This window comes from Elephantulus edwardii, unplaced genomic scaffold (assembly GCF_000299155.1).
Source record: "Elephantulus edwardii isolate Elephantulus edwardi_28Jun2011 unplaced genomic scaffold, EleEdw1.0 scaffold00036, whole genome shotgun sequence".
Lineage (NCBI taxonomy): Eukaryota > Metazoa > Chordata > Mammalia > Macroscelidea > Macroscelididae > Elephantulus > Elephantulus edwardii.
The window spans coordinates 3,069,958-3,090,330 of NW_006399786.1; the positions used below are offsets into that span (position 1 = coordinate 3,069,958).

The 20,373-nt window shown below is 43.9% G+C and overlaps 1 protein-coding gene across 1 annotated transcript in view; it reads left to right on the forward strand.

Annotated features, from left to right (window-relative positions):
• Nucleotides 1-8,623: 8,623 nt before the first annotated feature.
• SIAH3 (siah E3 ubiquitin protein ligase family member 3) overlaps nucleotides 8,624-20,373 on the forward strand; it is a 75,494-nt gene continuing 63,744 nt past the window's right edge. The window contains exon 1 of the mRNA XM_006884554.1: nucleotides 8,624-8,761. Coding sequence (XP_006884616.1) covers nucleotides 8,627-8,761 — 135 coding nt within the window. The 5' untranslated portion in view covers nucleotides 8,624-8,626. The remainder of the gene's footprint in view (nucleotides 8,762-20,373) is intronic.

Here is a 20,373-nt window from a genome sequence, read left to right on the forward strand (position 1 = left end):
TTGCATGTGAAATCAATGACACTGTTCTGTAGTTTCCACACTCAGTTGGGTCACCTTTCTTTGGAATGGGAACAAATATAGATCTCTTCCAGTCAGTCAGTTGGCCAAGTGGTTGTTCTCCAGATTTCTTGGCACAACTTGGTGAGCACATCCAGGGCAACATTAGCAGCTACTTTAACCACCTCATAACAGAAACTTTTTTTTTTTATGATTCCATCCACAGCAGTTAGGTCATTTCTGACTCATAGTGACCCTCCATTGGGTTCCGAAGGCTGTCAGACTTTATAGAAAGAGCCTGTTCATGTTTCTCTTGCTGAGTGACTAATGTATTCTAACAGCTCATCTGTTGACAGTCTTACATGTAAAACACTTCACCATCAGAGCTCGTTGCCTTTGGTGATAATGTACAAAAAAAACCAAAACAAAGCAAAACTCCGAACAAAAAATAAAAACTCAAACACCAAAACCAAAACTCTGAAACTCATGGATACTGAGTTGGATATTAGAAGTTGTTAAGTCATACAGGAAGAGACTGCCTATCTTTATCTTGAGAAGCCACTGATGATCCTTTGATGATTGTTATTGAAGTTGTTGTTATTTTTAGGTGTTGTAGAGTCAAGAACAACTCACAGCGACCCTATGAACAGCAGATCTGAACCTTGTCCTATCTGTGCCATCCTTATCATCCCTGACACACTTGAGCCCATTGCCACAGTCACCGTAGCAATCCGTCTTTGTGAGGTCTTCTTTTATTTCGACGACCCTCCAACTTTCCAAGCATGATACCCTTTCCCAAGGAAGAGCCTTTTGTAATAACTCTCAAAGTATGTAAAAAAAAAAAAAAGGTCTTCTCATCCTTGCCTCTAAGGAACAGTAGTTGCACTTTCTCCAACACATATCTGTCTGTTGGTTCTTTTGGCAGTCATTGGGATATTCAGTACTCTTCTCCACCACAATTCTGAGGCACTGATTCTTGTTCTATCATTCTTATTCATCGTCCAGCTTTCAGATGCAAAGCAAATGACCGGGAAAACAATGGCTTGAATAAGACACACCACAGTCTTTAAACTAATTACTCTTCAGGATTTTGGAGAGGTCCCTTAATTTTGATCTTCTAACTGCTGGTACCAAGGGTGTTGCTTGCTGATCTAAGCAAGATTAAATTATTGACAATTTCATTCTTTTCTCCATTTATCATGATGTTACCCATTGGCCCAGTGGTGAAGTTTTTGTTTTCTTCATGTTAAGATGACATTTATATTGAAGACTGTAGTCCTGATCTTCTGCAACAAGCACTTCAAGTCCTCCTCACTTTCAGTAAGCAAGGTGTGTCATCTGCATAATACAAGTTGTCAATGAGTCTTCCTCCATTCTTGATGCCACATTCCTCCTCATAAAGCTCAGCTTCTCAAATGATTACTCAGCATAGAGACTGAATAGGTATGGAGGAAAGATATAGCCCTGATGCACAACATTCTTTTTTTTTTTTCATTCTTGATTTTAAAACATGCCGTGTTCCCTTGCAATGTTCAGACAACAACTTCTTGGTCTGGGTATAGAATTTTTTAACAAGCATACGTCTAGGAGTCCCATTCTTCTCAATGTTAGCCATTTGTTACAGTCCACCCAATCAAATGGCTTTGCATAGTCAATAAAACACAAACAGACATTCTTCTGATAACCTCTGCTTTCAGCCAGGATCCAGCTGACATCAGCAATTATGTCCCAGGGTCTGTGGCCTCTTCTAATTCCAGCTTGTACTCTAGCAGTTCCCTGTCTATGCAGTGTTGTGGTAATTTTTAAAATATAATGATATTTGCTTGCATGTGATATTAATGATATTGTTTGATAATTTCCATTTTCTGCTGGATCACTTTTCTTGAGAATGGGAACAAATATGGATCTCTTCCAGCCGTTTAACCAGGTGGCTGTCTTCCAAATTTTCTTGTATAGACTGGCGACTACATTCAAGGCTGCAATTTGAATGAGACCCCTTGGAAGTAGATGCTTCAGACTTGATCAGGCCTTCACATGACTACCATGCTAGCAAAGTGTTTTGCTCCAGCTTCCTAGGAAATCCTCTGTTAGACCCACAAATCTAAGTTGCTTTCAAATTCCTAACCTATAGAAATTGTGAAATAAATGTATATCATTGTTTTAAGACATTAAATTTTGTCATGTAACAACAGATAACCCACACAGAAGTTGATACCAGGAGTGGGGTGCTCACATAACAAAACACAAAATTTAGGAGTAGTTTTGGAACTTAGCAGGAGAAGAAAGGTGGAAGGACTTGGGAGGCATTAAGGAAAGCCCAAGTGTCTTAAAGGAATTTTGGTGCTTTATATGTGGGGCTGCTAAATGACTGATTAGAATTTCAAATCCACAATTACTCTGCAAGAGAAAAAGAAGTCTGTTCATCTTAAGATTTATAGCCCTGGAAACTCAGTAGAGATGGAAGATTTCTATGAATCAGAATCGACTCAGCAACAGTGGTTTGTATTCAAGAAGCGGCACTCAGCCAAGCAAACCTGAAAAGTCTTCTTCCTCCCTGGAATAAATTTAGGTAACAAAATCCTGGACTTTAATTTAATGCTGGAAAGGAATAATACTTTTAGAGAATCTTTGGAAAATGTAAGTATGTTTTGCATATGGGAGTATTCTACCTTAGCTGTATGTAGAAGATCAACTATGATGGTTTGAAAAAAATCTACCTGTAAATTCTTTGAAACATAGGAAATGGGCTAAAAATTCCTATTAAGATATACTCTGGTATATCTAGTAAGGAGTTGTACTGCCAGCCTGAAGGCACATAGTTCAAATCCACCAAATGCTCTGTGCGAGAAAGATGGGCTATCTTGTCCCATGCAATTTACTGCCTTTGAAAACCTACTGGAGAGTCAGCTATGGGTTGGTTCTGACTCAATGATATGTAATAGCTACTAAGGAAAAAGAATCAAAAAACAAATAGATACATGCATTTTATAAATACATTTAGAGTTCCTGGGTGCACACTTTGTTAAAGCACTAGACTGAAAGATTGGCAGTTCAAATTTACCTACAAGTGCCTCAGAAGTAAGACGTCATGATCTACTTGTGAAAGAAGTAGAAAATCCCATGGAGCACAGAGTTTTACTCTACATGCACTAGGTTGCTATGAGTTAAAATCTGCTCTTGGAAAACTAGCAACAATGCCCAGCCATTTTATTATTAATTATTGGTGGTGGTTCAATAATACATCTACAAATCCTTTAACATTCTTGACTATCAAAGGTTGAAACGAATTTCCCTTCCACCAAATCTAGAATGTCTTCTACTATTTTTTTGAAAGGTGCTTTCTTCTAGTGAAAAGTGTGGATGTCATGATAGGTGAATTCTGAGGTTAGATGATCAAAGATTTGATTGAGATTGTCCTCCTAGTGTGTTTGTATCACTTAAATGAAAAACAGCTTGTTCTATTTTGCTTTTTCTACTTTGAGGGGTTTCTTTCTTTCTTTTTTTTTTTTGCTTTATAATGTCATAAAATAATTTTTAAGATTCAAAGCCAGACCTCTGGATTGGAGATATTCAGAGAAACCTGCCTTTTACTTCTGCCCTCATCATGTTCTTCCTTTCTGCCAGTTTTGCTGTCAGTTTTCCCTTTAACACGAACTCCCTATTCTCAGAAAGGAGCTATAGGGTCAAAGTGGTTAAAACACTGCCTAGCTAAAAAAAAAGTCAGCAGTTTGAATCCACCAGTTACTCTAATGTGGCAGCCTGCTTTTGTGCAGATTGACAGCCTTGAGAACCCTATGGGACAGTTCTACTGTGTCCAATAGGGTGACTATGAATTGGAATTGCCTTTATGGCAGTGGGATGGGTCTTTCTTGGGGGGGTTATTCTTTGATAAATATTTATGTGTTGTTCATCTGTTGTTCATATTTATCTTTTCAGTTACAAAAACAAACTGAGCTTATTCTATAGTAATATTTGGAAATAATTATCATTTCTTCTTGTGGCTAACAGTCACTATTGTGTGGATGTGTATCTATTCAGCCAGTTTCCTATCTAGAGTAATCTGGTGGTTTCTAGCTTATTATTACAAATAGTGCTATAATTAACAGCTAAATGTATGTCTTTCTAAAATGTTTCCAGGAATATTTTTTCCAGATCCCATTTATTCTATGCCATGGATAACTTGAAGGGCTAACTTATTGCTGCTAAGCTGGACTGACTCATAGCTGACCCTGCAATCTCGAAGGCATGTGGTTTGAAGCCGCCTGCTGCTCCACAGGAAAAGGATGGGCAATCTCTCCTCTCATGTGATTTACTGTCTCTGAAAACCAGCTGGAGAGTCAGCTATGGGTCAGTTCTGACTTGAGCCCACACAACAGACAACAGAAATCACCTGGAAGAAGACTGCTCATCTTTCTTTCTTGAAGCTACTGGTGAATTTGAACTGCCAGAGAGCTGCCTTTGGATACCATGTTGTTGTTATATGCAATGAACAAGTAATTCATGGTAAAAAAATTTAACATGTGTTCACTAACCTAATTTCTATCACTAAGGCCATATTTTCTAGCTACTAGACTTTCTTTATTTCTAGTTTATGTATTTCAGTCTATTATGAATGCATTTTGAGGATATGTTTGCTCAGTCTCAGACACAGTTGATTGTTGTTCTTGCTGTTATATACTATCGAGCCAGATTCGACCCATAATTATCCCTCCAGTGGGCTTTAAGAGGCAATAAATTGCATGGGAGGGGATTGCCTATCTTTTTCCTGTGGAGCAGTTGGTGGATTTGAACTGCATGCCTTTGCGGTGGCAACACAACTCCTTACCACTAAGCCACCAGAGTTCCTTGCAGAAGCTGACAAAAACATTTAATTCTTTAACTTTAGCTTTGGTGGTTGATGCATAAATTTTAATAAATATTTAAAATAACAGAACTTCCTTGTATGTGTTTAGATATTTAGATATTATCCTATTACTGATTTTCCTTGTACTTATTAATATCCTTTTGCTTCAGGATAGATCTTGCAATGTTCTTTTTTATAACAAATATGATGTTATTCCTCTTCAGCAAGTCATTCTCAGCAATTGAAAAGAACCACAGCTTGAGTCTTTGAAAGCAAATTCACCTAATGAACTATGCCCACTGTTTGACTTCTTGACTGCAGCTTCTGTGGGGTTGATTGTAGAACCAGGTAAAATGAAATCCCTGACTTTAATCTTCTCTTCATTTATTGCGATGTGGCTTATTTGTCCGGTGGTGGGGAATTTTGTTTTCTTGATGTTGAGGTGTAATGCATATGGAGGTCTCCGGTCTTTGAGCTTTATCACTAAGAGCTTCAAGTCCTCTTTATTTGCTGCAAGCAAAGATGTGTCATCTGCAAAATATAGCGACACTCCTTTGGCAACATGCTGGTGGTCTCCCTCATTCCAGGGTGAGATTTCCTGTCTTTGTCCTGTGAATGTCTTTATAAAGAGGTCTCTGCAGAATATTTTTTAATCTGAGGTCTTCTAGCCTGTTAATGCTTACCTTCTGAGGCCATGTTTCTAAGTAATACCAGGGACATCTGCACTTTTGGGCTTTCATCCATCTACCTATTTGTCATACTGTGGTGGCGTGTGTGCTGCTGTGATACAGGAGCTGTGTCACTGGTATTTCAAATACCAGCAGAGTTATCCACAGTGGACACCTTTCAGCAAAGGTTTTGGACTACAGCAGACTAGTTAGAAAGGGCTGGAGTCTACTTTTGAAAATTAGTCAGTGAAAGCCTTAAATATCACAATCCTCTGGCTGGCTTGCTTTGGGCACACCAGGAGGGATTGATCGCTGAGGAAGGACTTTGTGTGTGAAGAAGTAGTAGGGCAATAAGAGTGCAGAATCTGGTGAAAAGGATTGGCACAAGAGCCACAATGATGACCTGAATGTGTTGGGGGGTGTAGGATGACACAGGGCTGGACATTGTTTTGTTCTTATACACAGAGTGGCCCTGAGTAGGAGGCTATGGCATTCAGATAATAATTCTTTTAGGAACCTAGCCAGGAGTCAACCTTCCTCTCATCATTCCTGGATAGAAGAGTGAAAAAAATATTTCACAAAGCTGGAAGAAAACACATGTGCCAAATACCACTTTTCCACTAAAAATACTCGGTAGAATTAAGGATTGAGATTTGCTTTTTCTATTATTATTATTATTATTATTATTATTAATTTTAATGAAAATTTACAGACATTTTTGGATTTCCATTCATTCATTGTTCCACTTGTCTTTTTTTTTAACAGGCACAGATCTGACCTCATATACCATGGTCATTTTCACAGTGACTCCAGGTGATAAATATCTCCATTACCCCTATACTGTAGGAAACTGAACTTCAGTGATGCTAAGATGCTTGGCTGAAGTTACAGAAGGGAGAAGAAAAAAAGCCAGAATGGGTCAATTCTAACAAAGGATGCAGAAGGGAAATTTATGAATTGTGTCTTTAAGCAATCTATGAGAGTATATATACTTATTTCTCTTTTAAAAATACAAAGCAAATAGAAAAATGATTGCTCTCCCACTGAACTGCTGAAAAATTTATTCTCAAGAGTGACAACTTTAAAGAGGTGGTTGCAGTGTTCTACGTCCCAGACATTTTATGAACCGCAAATTGAGAGAGTCCAGATACTTCTAGCCTATAAATGACCATATTGATGAGGCTTAAGCCACGCCACTTGTCATGTTCTAGTTCCAGGTCAGTGCAATTTGAGTTTTTAGTTTAAATGGTGCTCTCCTTGTTTTTCCTTTAAGACATTGGTTTGGTTTTAAATTCACTTCAAGTTTCAAGGAATGTATGTATCCTCCCCCACCTTTTAATCCATCTTTGTGTTTAATTGCTTGACCAGGCCACAGGTAGGTGCCTTCGAACCAAAGACAAGAGCTAGTGTTATAGAGTGCATTCCAACTCCCTGGGCCTGAGATAGGATTTCTGAGGTGAAAGTTGACTACCTCAACATTGACCCTACAGATGTCAACTCTTGCCCTTTGGGTTAACAGCGTATTGAGACACCGCCGGAGGTGCTGCTTTAGATTCCTTAGCTGTTTATAACTTCTCCAAATGGCAACCCAAGCACCATAAAAAAAGGGCGCGCTTCTGTGGCTCAGTGGTAAGGAGTTGTCCTGCCAACCCAAAGGCAGGTAAGTGGTTCGAATTCACCAGCTGTTCTGTGGAGAAAGATGATCAATCTCCACCTGTGAGATTTACAACCTTTGAAAACCTGCTGAAGGTTGGTTCAGACGCTGGGGCCATTAAGAAGATTCAGGAGGAGCAGTTCTTTAACACTTTGACTCTAAGTCAGGAGGAGCAGTTCTTTAACACTTTGACTCTAAGTCACACACAGAATTGAGGCTGATTTCACAATAGTGCAACAACCAAAGAAGTGAGGCACAACACACCCAAACTCTCTCCTGTGTTATCCACGGGGGTGGGATAAATCATCAGAGCGTGTCCCCAGAAGCCCTTGCAATCCTGTGTGCTCACCCAAGAGTTAACTGTGTGTGGGGGGCTCAGCCCAGCTCCAGGAAGGTGTCCACATGTGACCCTGTGCTCTCTCCTCTGCCAGACACTTGCTGCTAAGCCTTAGCACAGTCTAGAGGAATGAGGTTGTGGGCATGCTCTTTACCTCTATTTCAATGTCTCCAGCCATAATGGTTAATTAGCAATTTGCTACCCACCAATATGCAAATGAATGACAAGCAAAGGCCCTCTGCATCCGTAATTAATTTGCTGATACACACGCCGCTTCCCTCTCTGTGTAGATTTTTCTGCGTGTGTGCATTCATGCATCAGGGATTTCATTATTTTTAGAAGCAGATTCTGTGCATTTTTACGCTTTGATACTTTCAGGCTTCAGTAATTACAGCATTTTAGAGCTAGACAGGCCTCTCCCCTCCCCTGCCACCCCAAACGCATTTATCAGGGGTTCTTTTACAACGAGCAGAGAGTAAGATTTATCAAGGGGCTGAAATCCAAACAGCAGAGAGAGTCAGCGCAAGATTGAAAGATACACATTTCTGTGGCTGCCAAATTCTTCTCTGGAACCGGCGGAGTCTTGTAATATTTGATTTTCTCCCAAGCAGCTCTGGCGAGCCGAGCCTGATTAACGTTTATCCATCTGCCTGCTTTGGAGGTGGGTTGCTTTACTATTTGGCGGTGTTAAACGCTTTGCGTTTTTTGGCCAGGGCTTTGAGAAAAGGCTCTCATGTTAAATTAAGTCAATTAATAAATGGAGACACATTAAGCAATCAATTTTGTCAGCCTATCTCCCAGCATTATGTATGGCTGGCTGTAATCACAAGATAAATGCAGTGTGCTGATCTATGGTAATGTTCAATAATACATTCTCCGCCAGCTCAATTCATCGGGGAGTTTCAGTGGAGAGGCATTTGTTATTGGCTGTATCTGCACCTCAAGGATAACATTTCTGTCCTTTCGATTGGCCGCCTCGCTGCTGCAAGATCCGACCCGTCTTATTTCCATGATGGATGTGAAGGCGCGCTGAGCCAGGCTGGAGAGCTGAGTCTCGCCGGCTGCGCTCCTGCCACCGGCCTCGCAAGCTTCCTCCGCGCCTCCCCGGTGCCACCCTCAAAGTTGTGATGCTTTTCTTCACCCAGTGCTTTGGGGCGGTGTTAGAGCTCATCCACCTCAGGTTCCAGCATTACAAGGCTAAACGGGTGTTCTCCGCCGCTGGCCAACTTGTCTGCGTTGTCAACCCCACGCACAGCTTAAAGGTGAGTTGCCAGCTCTTGGATTTGTTATCATTCCCGCCCCTCGCTCGGGGTCCGGCACTTGCCGCGAGGCATGTGTGACCCCTCCTGCCCCTTGCACCAGCGCCGTACAGCGAGGGGCATGGTTCGCGGTGCGGGCGGTGAGGGGCGCTGGAGGACTTCCCAGCTCCTTCCCCTTGCACCCTAGCTGCTTGGTGTTGGTATCAGTGCTAGCATTTTGTTTCCCTGCCTGGCAAGAAAAGCTGAAGGGATAGCCTTATTTCTTTTCTACAAACTGGCAGCTTAAGAGTGAGGTGGAGGTGAGAAGTCAGGTGGTGGGGCAAGTGGGGGTGCATCTCATGCCCCCCAAGTACGTGTGGTCAGTCCCTCTGAAGCCCTATTTGAAAAGTTGCTGTCCTTGCAGCCGTGTCAGACCATATGTTTAGAAAGTCAGTAAAGCACGTGAATTAGGGTAGCCCCTCCCAGCTGCCATAGAAGCTTCAGGGCTGAGGAACAGACCTGAGGGGAGCTTAAGAGCTGCAGGGCTGCAAAGTGCTTGCCCTTGTCCTCAGCGTGGGCAAATGTGTGTGTGTGTCTTTCCCCTTTCCTGCTAGTTAGCCATGCCCCTTCTGTGAGGGCGGGGAGAGGGACACTTGGCCTCAGTTATGGGAATGAAGGGATTCTGAGTCACCTCTGTATTTGTACCTTAAGGTCGTAGTGCGCTTCAAGCGAACAGCCAAAATATGGGACCCTTTGCCTGATAGGGTGCCAAGTGGGCAGACACTGCCTGGCAGTGGTGGGGGAAAGAGAAAAGGAAAGGACATAGCTGAACTCCCCAGAGTGGGGAACTCTTAAGCTACCTCTGGTCTGTCCAGGGGGAAAGACAGACTCCCTCGGAGTGGCCTTCCTCCACTTGCTTCACCCACCCCAGGCAGAGTGCCAGGGGAAGGGCCCTGTCTGCAGGTTAGGTCCGTCCTGACCACCACAGTGAGGCCTGGAGATCGTGGCCTGTTGCTTATCACTTTGTAAACTCCTGCGAGTGAGACTTTTCTCAGCCTCAGGAGCCCTTCAGGGCAGCACAGATGGGGGTTCTCCCCAAAGTGTTTCCTGAGCATCCCTACCTGGGGCCCTTATGCCAAGGCCAGTTCTGAGTGGAGGGGCTCTGAGGAGTCACGGTCTACCCACCTAGGAAAGAGTGTCTGTACTGCTCAACCTTGGGACAACACTCTCTCATTCAAGCACTGGACTGCATGATCTCATGCTTTCTTTCTCATCCCACTCTTTCTTTTGTACTGTACTTGAGGGCTTAGTGTTAGAAATTCACTCCCTGTCATTCTTGGCAGTGTAAGCATAGGGCCTACATATTAAAATATGATCTGAATTCCATTTTATGGCCACTTTGAAAACTGCATTCAAACACCCATTATTTTGTCACTTTATATTAGTTCATTCCCTGCAGCATGAAATTTTGTGTACTCCTGTTTTGCATTTTAATGCCTTTAAGAATTGTTTCTTTCTGAATTTGGATGTGTGCTGTTCACTGACTGGAGTGAACGAAGTGGGGTGGCTCATAAGTGAGCTAATGTCTTGGAGAGGCCTGTGTGTCTTTTTATATGATTTTTTCCCCCTGACGTTTGGCAAGTAGTCCTGCTGTCCTGACCCAAGCTGTATCAGCAGTGAATGTGCATTATTATACTCTCCGCCAAGAGATAATTAGTCTGTCATTGCAATGCTTTGTAGAGTCCCATTGTTGTTAGCTGCTGTCTGTCGAGGTGGCTGCCAGAGTTATGTTGGCTCTGGACACAATGCCCTGATCCTATGCTGATCCCATGGTCAGTTGCAAACTACTGTTATCTGCCAGATTTCATGAACTGGCTCTTTGGGAAGTGTATCACCAGGCCTTTCTTCCTGTGCATCAGGGAGCTCTGCTGATATAGTCCGTAGATAGTTACACTGCTAATCAAAAGGCAATGAATGAATGGAAATCCAAAACCTCTGTAAAAAAAAAAAGGCAACATCTCTGCAATGGTTCGAGTCCACCAGCGGCTCCGTGGGAGAAAGGTGAGCAGTCTCTTCTGGTGTTATTTACAGCCTGTGAAAAGTCACTGAGTTTTGAGCAACGAAGCAGTTCTGATTCGATGACAATCAGGGTTTTTTTTTTTTTAGATCAGGCCTTTTTTCCTAGTCCATCTTAATTTAGACATAAGGCTGCAACCGGTTCACTATCATAGCAACATACAAGCCTTCAGTGACAAAGGATGGCTGCACTTGAGGTGCACTGGCTAGGAACTGAACCCAGATCTGTGTGGAAGGCGAGAGTCCAACCAATGAGCTGCCTCCCCTAGGGAGTTGTTTGGATTTCAGAAGTTGCTGCTTGAAGCTTTCAGGCAGTTTAGCCATCATGCAAGCAGTACCAATGATAAGAAACATGTGCTTTGAATGGCTATCTCCATGCTGCCTTTTTTTCATATGTACTTCCATTTGACTTTTCATTTTCAATGAAAAACCACTTAGAAGTTTTGCTCAGGTGACTGTCACTGCACATAAGCTTAGCAAATTATGTGCTGCAAGGGTGCACCCCCCCATCCCCCCCCCCCCAGCAGAGTCACTCAGGACTGGCTGCCAGGGCGACCTCACCACCCAGACACCTCTGCGCATGAGCACCAGGTCCAGCTGGTCTTTTAGGTAAGTTTTATCTGCTCCTCAAACCTGAGAGTTACAGCCCTGGCAGAGCACTGAAAGCAGTAATTCCACAGAAGCAGCATGACTCCATCCTTTATATGAAAAGATATGCAAAACCTCGGAGGAAAAAGAGTGCTCCTTCAAAACACGTATTACCACAAACAGGCCGTGGAAGTATGTCTTGTTTATATTAAGCAACAATCTATAGGGAGGTGTCCTTTTTTTGTGAAGAAGAAAGTAAGCTGTGGAAGGCTTAACCCAGAATAGCCATTGATTTGTGGTGCTTACCCACTCTTGCCTGACAGACCAGTACCAGAAAGGTGACCAAGGACAGCAGAAGACAACCTGGGTCCAGTTTTCCTGGATTGCAAACAAAGAGGAGCTGAGGAGCTGGTGTTTTTCTTTGTGGACGGCTTTTTCTCACTTGGTCCTTGCTGGGGCTTTCCAGGGGATGCCGATACCATTTTAGAGGCAAGTGCTGAGTTACAATCACAATGCACTTACTTGAGTGTAGAGCACTTTCCATGTTGCCACAGGTCACCTTCATTCTCAATCTTATTATGGTGATTTCTTTGCAACCTGGGATTCCTTCAAGCCACGCAAGGCTTTCTTTCTAAAAGCCTCCTCTGGATCTCACGCACTCAGGTTAAAGCCATTCCACTCATTAAGCCCACTTTTATTAAAGGGTACAGAGTGGCTAGCCTTACTTTTAAGGGAGGCCTGAATTCACCGGAGCCCCTTTGCATAGAATGCAAATGAGACTGGGCTTCCAGGTGTCAGTCTGTGTCTCTATACCATAGGGCTGATGTCATTGCAGTCTTGGGTCCTGCCTCCCACCGTAGAGCGTGTGCCACCCAGCTTCCTGGCTGGCTGCCCTCCGCTTCTGCATTTGTGTGGGTGCTGGAGCAGGGCCAGAGGTTTGTGCTGGCCTGTGCAGCCTCCTGTTCCTGGTCTCCTTCAGCGCTCATGTCTCCCTCTCATACTTTGTTTCCAAATCAAGAAGGCCTTTCTCTGGTGCTCCCACAATGAACTGTCCTGGGCAGCCTTTGGCCCAGTCTGCAGAGCGGTGGATTGGCCTCAGCTGGCTAGTCCCCTGGGCGCAGGTTTCTCCAGAGAAGGGTCTGCAGTCCCTCAGGTTGGCCCTCAGCACTTTCAAATCACACTGGCTTCTCTTCTTACCACAGTGCTCCAAAAACTCCCTCCGGAAAGAGGGTCCTCTGCAGAAACAGAGACTTTCTGCAAATTCCTCAAAGGCCCTCACTGATGTCCCCATCTGGTGCCAGTGCCGCTGCTACATCCCAGTGTTGTCCTATTTCCTCCTGGGCCCTGGCTGGCTGGTACATGGTCTCTCAGGGTGTCTCTGTTGTAACCCATCAAGCTTGGAGTTACAGGTGAAAGCACACACTGACGCACAGAATAGCAGGGACGGATGGGCCAGTGATGACTGGATGAAAGTGCTTGACAAGTAATAAATCTACAAATGGACCATACCTGAAGCATCCACATTCCACTGTTCCAAAGCCAACCTGGGTATTGAAAGGATGGCAAGGAAAGCTGTCTGAAAGAGAGGGTGAGATTGGCAAAGGATGACAGGAGGCAGACATCCCCTCCATGTTCCACCAAACCCTGAGAATCCGTGCACCCACAGGGCTCTGCTCCGCTGACTGCTTGGTGGGCATGGTCAGGCAGAGATACAACTGAAGTCTCCCTGTATTGTTTGTAGAGTTTTAGAAGAGGATTCCAAGAAGCTGCTTTAAAAGCTAGTGCCCTTATTCACTGTTGGTGGCAGTGTAAAATGCAACCACAATGGAAGGCTATATGGTGCTGTCTTAAAAAGTTGCAAATAGAAATACCATTTGACCCAGCAATTCCACTACTGGGAATACACCCCAAAGAGACCATAACTGCCACCCAGGCAAATATATGCACACCCATGTTTATCACGGCTTTGTTCACAATGTTGTTGTTGTTATGTGCCGACGAGTCGTTTCCGACTCATAGCGACCCTATGCACAACAGCCCTAAACCCTGCTCTATCCTGCGCCAACCGCACTGCCTCTGACACACCCATCCCAATTACCCCAGTCACCGAATCAATCCATCTCATAGAGGGTCTTCCCCTCCTGCGTTGTCCCTCAACCCTCCCAAGCATGATGTCCCTCTCCAAGGACCCATCCCTCCTGGCAACATGTCCAAAGTATGTCAGACGAAGCCCCAGAATCCTTGCCTCCAAGGAGTAGCTTGGTTTAATCCTCTCCAAGATGAATCTGTTTGCTTTCCTGGCAGTCCAGGGTACATTCAGTACCCTTCTCCAGCACCACAGCTCAAAAGCATCCACTCTCCTTCTGTCCTCCCTAGTCATTGTCCAACTCTCTGATGCATAACAAGCGATTGCAAATACCATGACCTGTATCAGGCGCACCTTAGTCTCCAGAGAGACACTGTTGCTCCTGAGTACTCTAGAGAGGTCCCTAACAGCAGACTTTCCCATCGCGATACGCTTTTTGATTTCCTGACTGCTGGTGCCAAGAGTGTTGACTGTGGAGCCGAGCAAACTGAAGCTGTGAACAATCTCAATCTCTTCATCATCCATCCTGACGCTGCCAATTGGTCCAGCAGAGCTGAAAACAACCTCAGTGAATATAAACAAACGAATGATTAGAGAAGCTCTGATATATTCACACCATGGAATATTACAGAGCATTGGAAAAACAAGGAACTCATGCAATATTATTCAAAAAGGGTGATCCTTGAGAACGTAATGCTGAGTGAAATATCTCAGTCACAAAAGGACAAATATTGCATAGTGTCACTGTTATAGAATGGAACTGACATCAGGGTTGGGGTGAGACTGAGAAAAACTGGATAAATTATATACTGCATTGATAAGGGAGAGAAGAGTTTAATAGCAATATATATTAATATATGATTATCCTTATGACAAGAGTCCAGAATGAAGGTTGCATAGTGAAGTGTACTGGGTGGGGGAGATGTGTGTGTGTGGGGGATTGTATATCAATGAAGGAATTTTTCTTTTACTTTTCAAAGAGAAGAGCAAACTGGGGGTGGAGGGGTGGGGCAGGAAGAAAAACGTAACAATGAATGAGTGGAAATCCAAAATCTCTGTAAATGTTCATTAAAATTAATTTTTAAAAAATTGCATATATAAAAAGCTAGTACATGGATAGCTCAGGGCAGACACAGCCACTTCTGACTCCTGCTGTAGGTTCCATTCCCAACCCTTTGGCAACGTCACCATCTTCTTCCCCTGCCCAGCCTTGTGTCTCTTACTGCTCATTAGTACCTCAGAGGCGCGAGGGACGGCACAAGGAGAGGCCCGAGACTATTTGGTGCTCCCACTAAAGCTCTCTCAGCCCTTCCGTTTCTGTGGATAATTGTCTGCTTCAACTCTCCAGGCACAGAGCAGTCACTCTGCTTCCCCGGTTAATGGTGATTGCAAACGAGGCTCCCGAGTCACATAAGTGGGACGCCCTGTGTCCAAGCAGTAATTTGGTTAGTGGTGAGCTAGCAGCTGAGCTGGGCAGCAGCGAGCCCATCACGTCTGTACTGTGTGTACCTAGCAGCCCCCAAAACACAATCTAAGGAATTTCATAACCAGGATCCCTCAAGCTGCAGGGAGTGTTGGGGGGAAATGAGAGCTCAGTCCTGGAAGCTTTCTTTGGAATCTGCAGAGGAGAGAGGTCAGAGTTATTTGGATGGCTTCCCTGGGGTAAGACAGAATACTTTTTAAGCAATTAGCAGTAAGAAAAACATTAACTTTCTTTAGAGGTACTTCATCCTTAGCAAAGTCGTCTTGACCTGACCAGCTCTACTCCATAGAGAGGAGCAGTGGAGACCTCTTTAGACACCAAATAGCAGCTGGAGAATGGAGAGCGGTTCTTCTGGTTAGTCTCAGGGATTGATGGGGACAGTGTTAAAACTACAGGCTAAATCTATTTTACAGATGAGGAAACGGAGGCCAGAGAAAAGAGGGGGCTTGTCTAAAATCAGCTTACTCTGTGACAGAATTGGACCTAGACATTTTGTTTCCTGATGCTCAGATTATTTCTACCCACCCCCATACCCGGCCCCAGGCTGCCTTCAAACTAGCCCAGGTCACCCATTCCGAGTCCTCGAGTGCTAAAACTTGGTGGAGCAAATGGTTAATGTGCTTGATACTAACAGGTGCCTCCGAAGAAAGATCTGGCCACCCACCTTAAAAAAAAATCAACCATCAAAAACTCTGGGTGCATAGCTCTGCTCTGACACACTAGATGGAATGACCATGCGTTAGAGTTGACGCTACTGCAGCTGGCTTGGCTTAATGTGGTTTAAATGTCCATTGCTCGGATGCATGACAGAGGAGCAGAGAGGTGCTGAATGGTCCCTAGCATTCTTTATCCCTGCTCTGATACCCTACCATTATCTTCTTCATCAGAACTACATTTTCCCCCTCTTGAATCGTGATTTTGAAGTTCAACATAGAGAAAACAAAGATTCTCTCACCTTGAGATTATCAACGATTTCTCTTGCTCAGTTCCACTATCAAGACTCTTGACACCAACAGTCAGGAAATTGAGAGACAAATTGCATTTGGTAAATCTGCTCTCAGGGAGGGATCACTCCAGAATGCTGAGAAGCAACGATGCCAGTCTAGAGACTAAGAGGTGTGCCTGATCCAGGCCATGGTCTTTGCAATTACTTGCTATGTATCAGAGAGCTGGACAATGACCAATGATGACAGAAGAATTGATGCCTTTGAGTTGTGGTGCTAGAGAAGAGTATTGAACATACCATAGACTGCCAAGAGAACTAACCAGTCTGTCCTGGAGAGGGTGAAACCAAGCTGCTCTTTGGAGGCAAGGATTTTGAGAGTTTATCTCACATGCTTTGAGCAGGTAGCCAGGAAGGACCAGTCTTTGCAGAGGATACCATGGTTGGAAGGATAGAGGGACAATGGGGGAGAGGAAGACCCCCGGATGAGATGGATTAACACAGTAACTGGTGTAATGAGTGTAGATATAACAGAGACAGTGAGATTGGCTCAGGATAGAGCAGAGTTCAGTAGTAGAAATTCTGGATCAAATGGTATTTCTATTTTCTTAACTTTTTAAGGAAGTGTCAAATTTTCTATAGTAGTTTCATTTTACATTTGCAACACTAATGTAAAAGCGTTTCAATCCCTTGACACTCTCTCCAGTGTTTGTTGTTTACTATCCAGTTGAAATTTTCTGTTGTTACCGGTGAGATTATTAGATCTCATTCTTGGCTCTATTTTTATCTCTCTGATACTAAATCTTACGTGGATCAACAATCAACACTCTTGGTACCAGCAGTTAGGAGATCAATAGACATATTGCTTCAGGAAAGTCTGCTGTCAGGGACCTCTCCAAAATACTGAAGAGCAATATTGTTAGTCTGATGATTACGGTGTGCCTGATTCAGGACATGGTCTTTTCTATCACTTTCTATGCATCTGAGAGCTGAACAATGAATAAGGATGGTGGAAAAAGAAATCAATTCTTTTGAATGTAGTGTTGGAGAAGAGTATTGAATTTATGGTAATGTCTTGCCTTCTATGGAAATGGTATTTATCTTTAACAGTTAGCTTCAAGGGGGTACAGAGCACTCTGGATTCTGAGCCCAGACAGAAAGAAGGCAGCAGGTGAGGGCTTGGTTCTAACCACAAAGTGATCTGGGTCACCTGTCTTCCATAGAGCTAGGAGCCATGCAGCTAAATCTCCTTCCTCACTAGCCTGAAAAGGAGCCCTCATGCCTTATGCATGATGCCTTTCCATTAGTAGTAACTTGGTTGAGCACGTGGTTAAGTGGCTCTTGAGAGGCACCTCATTCAAAGGATGTGTGTCTGAAGGTGCAGAACACCCTGACGAGAGGTCTGTCAAGGCCCCCTCTGCCCTTCAATGCAGCCTGAGGAAAGGAACATCCTTCTGAGTGAGGCAGGAAGGAGCACAGGAATTAAGGCTCAGCTGGAGCCAAGGCTTCCAGAATCAAGGGGGAGTTGGGCCCTAAGGCTCTGGCCTTCTCAAGGCAAGGAAGAACTCCTGGCTCCTGCCGCCATCAGCCCAAAGTTCCTGATATTCCTCTCCAGCAGTCTCCTCTCCAGATTCTATCCATGCCTCACCCTACTTAGCTTTTGAGATCAGACCAGATTGGACAGTTCAGGGTGGTACAGGTGTGGTTCTGAAGTTGCTAAGAGTTGGAGCCAATTCTATGGAACCTAACAATTATCCTCAGCCACCACTGGTGGGACTGTTTGTCATATGTGGTGACTTGCACATAGTATAACAGATGAGATCCAAAGGAATTAAGTAACTTGGCCGAGGCCACCGCCGATGAAGGCCAGTGACAGGCTACCTTTCAGGGCTCTCCCTGCCCAGCCTGTGCACACATTACTTTGATAAAGGGCCAGAAGCCAAAATATGGTGGAGTAAACTCATAGAACTCTATGCGTGTGAAAATACAATTGTGCTGTCTGAGGTTTCCAGTGGTCGAGCTTTTGGAAGTAAATCACCATGCCTTTCTTCTGAGGTGCCTCTGTGTGGATTTGAACTTCTAGCCTTTGATTAATTAACATCTGGGAGCATTAATCATTTTTACCATCCAGGAACTCTTGAGTTAAAGACAAGCCCTGTCTCCTTTGACCCTACTTTGGAGCTGATCACCCTCTTCAGGAGGTGGGGACTTTATCCTCAGGACATTGCCAAGGTGTAGATCAGCTTAAAACAACCAGGCATTAAAAAGGCAAATAGTCCCTGTGCTTGTAGCAAGAGACAAGGAATGGGCTCCAGAGTCACTCACCCTCAAAATGGGTTTTCAGAAGCAGAATGGACCTACATCTGTTTTCCTCTCACTTGATTGTGGGTACAGGATAAAGGCACCATCAGAAAACAGGTCTGACGCCCACCTAATGTTTTTAGCCAGAGAGTAGGGCCCTTGTGGACTCTAGACTTGTGTGTGGTCTGACTGGAAATGTCCGTTTTGCTTGCACGATGCTGTATCTCTTAATAATTTTGTGGTCCTTTAATGTATTGTTAATCATAAGTCCCTGACAGGAGAGGCCGTGTGCTGTGGAGCTGTCTCCAGTCACGGTGCCAGGAACTCCAACGAGGAGAGAGAGGATGGGGCAGCGCCTGGCATTTGCTTAGAGCTGGACCCTGGAGGAGACGGGCATTATTTTCTGTGGCTAAGAAGATCCATTGAAGAGTGGGCGTGGAGAGGGAAGTTTGGGGTCAGCTCAGTTTTAGGAAGGCACCACAGAGATGGCATCAAACTCAAATCAATAACCCAAACTTTATAACACCAGCCAGCTAGTCTAGCCTACTTGCCCAGCGTTGAAAGCAGACACAATGGCACCTCAGAGCTAGCTCTTAGGGCCTAGCAATAATTTGCTGAGAAATCCAAGGCAAGCAGCCACTTGGAACCATGGAGTTCTTTTGTAAATTGGGGTGGAGTCTCTGGGTGGGGCAGTTAATATGCTCAGCTGAAAGGCTGGCAGTTCAACACCATCTAGAGGCACTTCAGAAGGAAGGTGTAGAGATCTGCTTCTGAAAAACCAGCCATTGGAAACTCATGGAGCTCAGTTTACTGTGACAAGTGTGGGGCCTCCATGAGTCAGAAGTGAGTCCACAGTGACTGGACCGGTTTTGACTGGGGTACACTGTGATGTTGTGCGAGGTTGAGCTAGGCACATGTTGTGAAGTTTCAGACAATCATTTTCTACTGTGTCAGTTTTACACACTGCAGTGATAATAACCACAAAACAGCCAACATTTATAGAAGACATGCTCTGTTAGGAACTGTGCTAAATGCATATACATTTAATTCCCATAGAGAAATAGCATGTCCTTCTTCTCCACTGTACAGACTACCAGAAAGAGGTTAGAGCACGTGTTCAAAGCCACACAGCTGTGTGTGTAGAGCTCTTTAAAAGAAGTTAAAAGCTCTGTGCTAAAAAGTATGTCTTCCCTTCGCCTTCTCCTTTCACAAGAAAACAGCTGAGCTGACTTGGTTGGCCATAAGAGTAATGCTAAGTATATTCTATGGTGACTCTTGTGGTGAGGAGTTGCACTGCCAACCCAGAGACAAGTAGTTTGAATCCACCATTTGCTCCAGGGGAGAAATATGGGCATTCTCCTCTCCTGCAATTTATTACCTCTGAAAACCTGCTGGAGGGTCAGCTATAAGCTGGTTCTGATTTGGCATTACCCAATAAGAATATTGCATTTAAAATACTGAGGTGGGGGTCCAGTCTTCTTTGTCCTGTGTGTACATATGTCAGACATGTACACTAATGTTGGTCAGTCCTGGGAGGCATTCTCTCAGCTTCCCATGGATCTGAGTCCACGGAACCTGTATCATCCTTGAAAATGGGTTTTCCCAGTACAACTACTCAACTTTTGATTTCCTGGCTGCTGGTGCCAACAATGCTGGTTATGGCTATAAGAAAGATGACATTACTAACAAACTCGATACTTTCTCCATCTCTCGTGGTACTACTCCTTATTGGCCCAGAGGTGAAGATCTTTGTTATCTTGAAGTGGAGATGCAATCCATACTGAAGACTGCAGTCCTAGACCTTCTGCAGCAAATGCTACAGATCCTCTTCAGTTTTGGCAAGCAGGGTTGTCATAACAGATTGTGATTATGTGGCTATGATAATTAATGCTATAAAACAAAATGTGTATGAATGAAAAACTAATATGACTGTTAACCTTATGCTCAAATCACTATAAAAAAGTAAAAATTTAATCAATTGGACAGGGAAAAAACCTTTTGCTCAAATCACAATTAAAAAGTAAAAATGTAATCAATTGGACAGGGAAAAATAAAAACCCTAATAAAAAAAAGGATGATCTTCAGTAGAATCTTGCTTGCATGTGAAATCAATGACATTGTTCTGTAGTTTCCACACTCAGTTGGGTCACCTTTCTTTG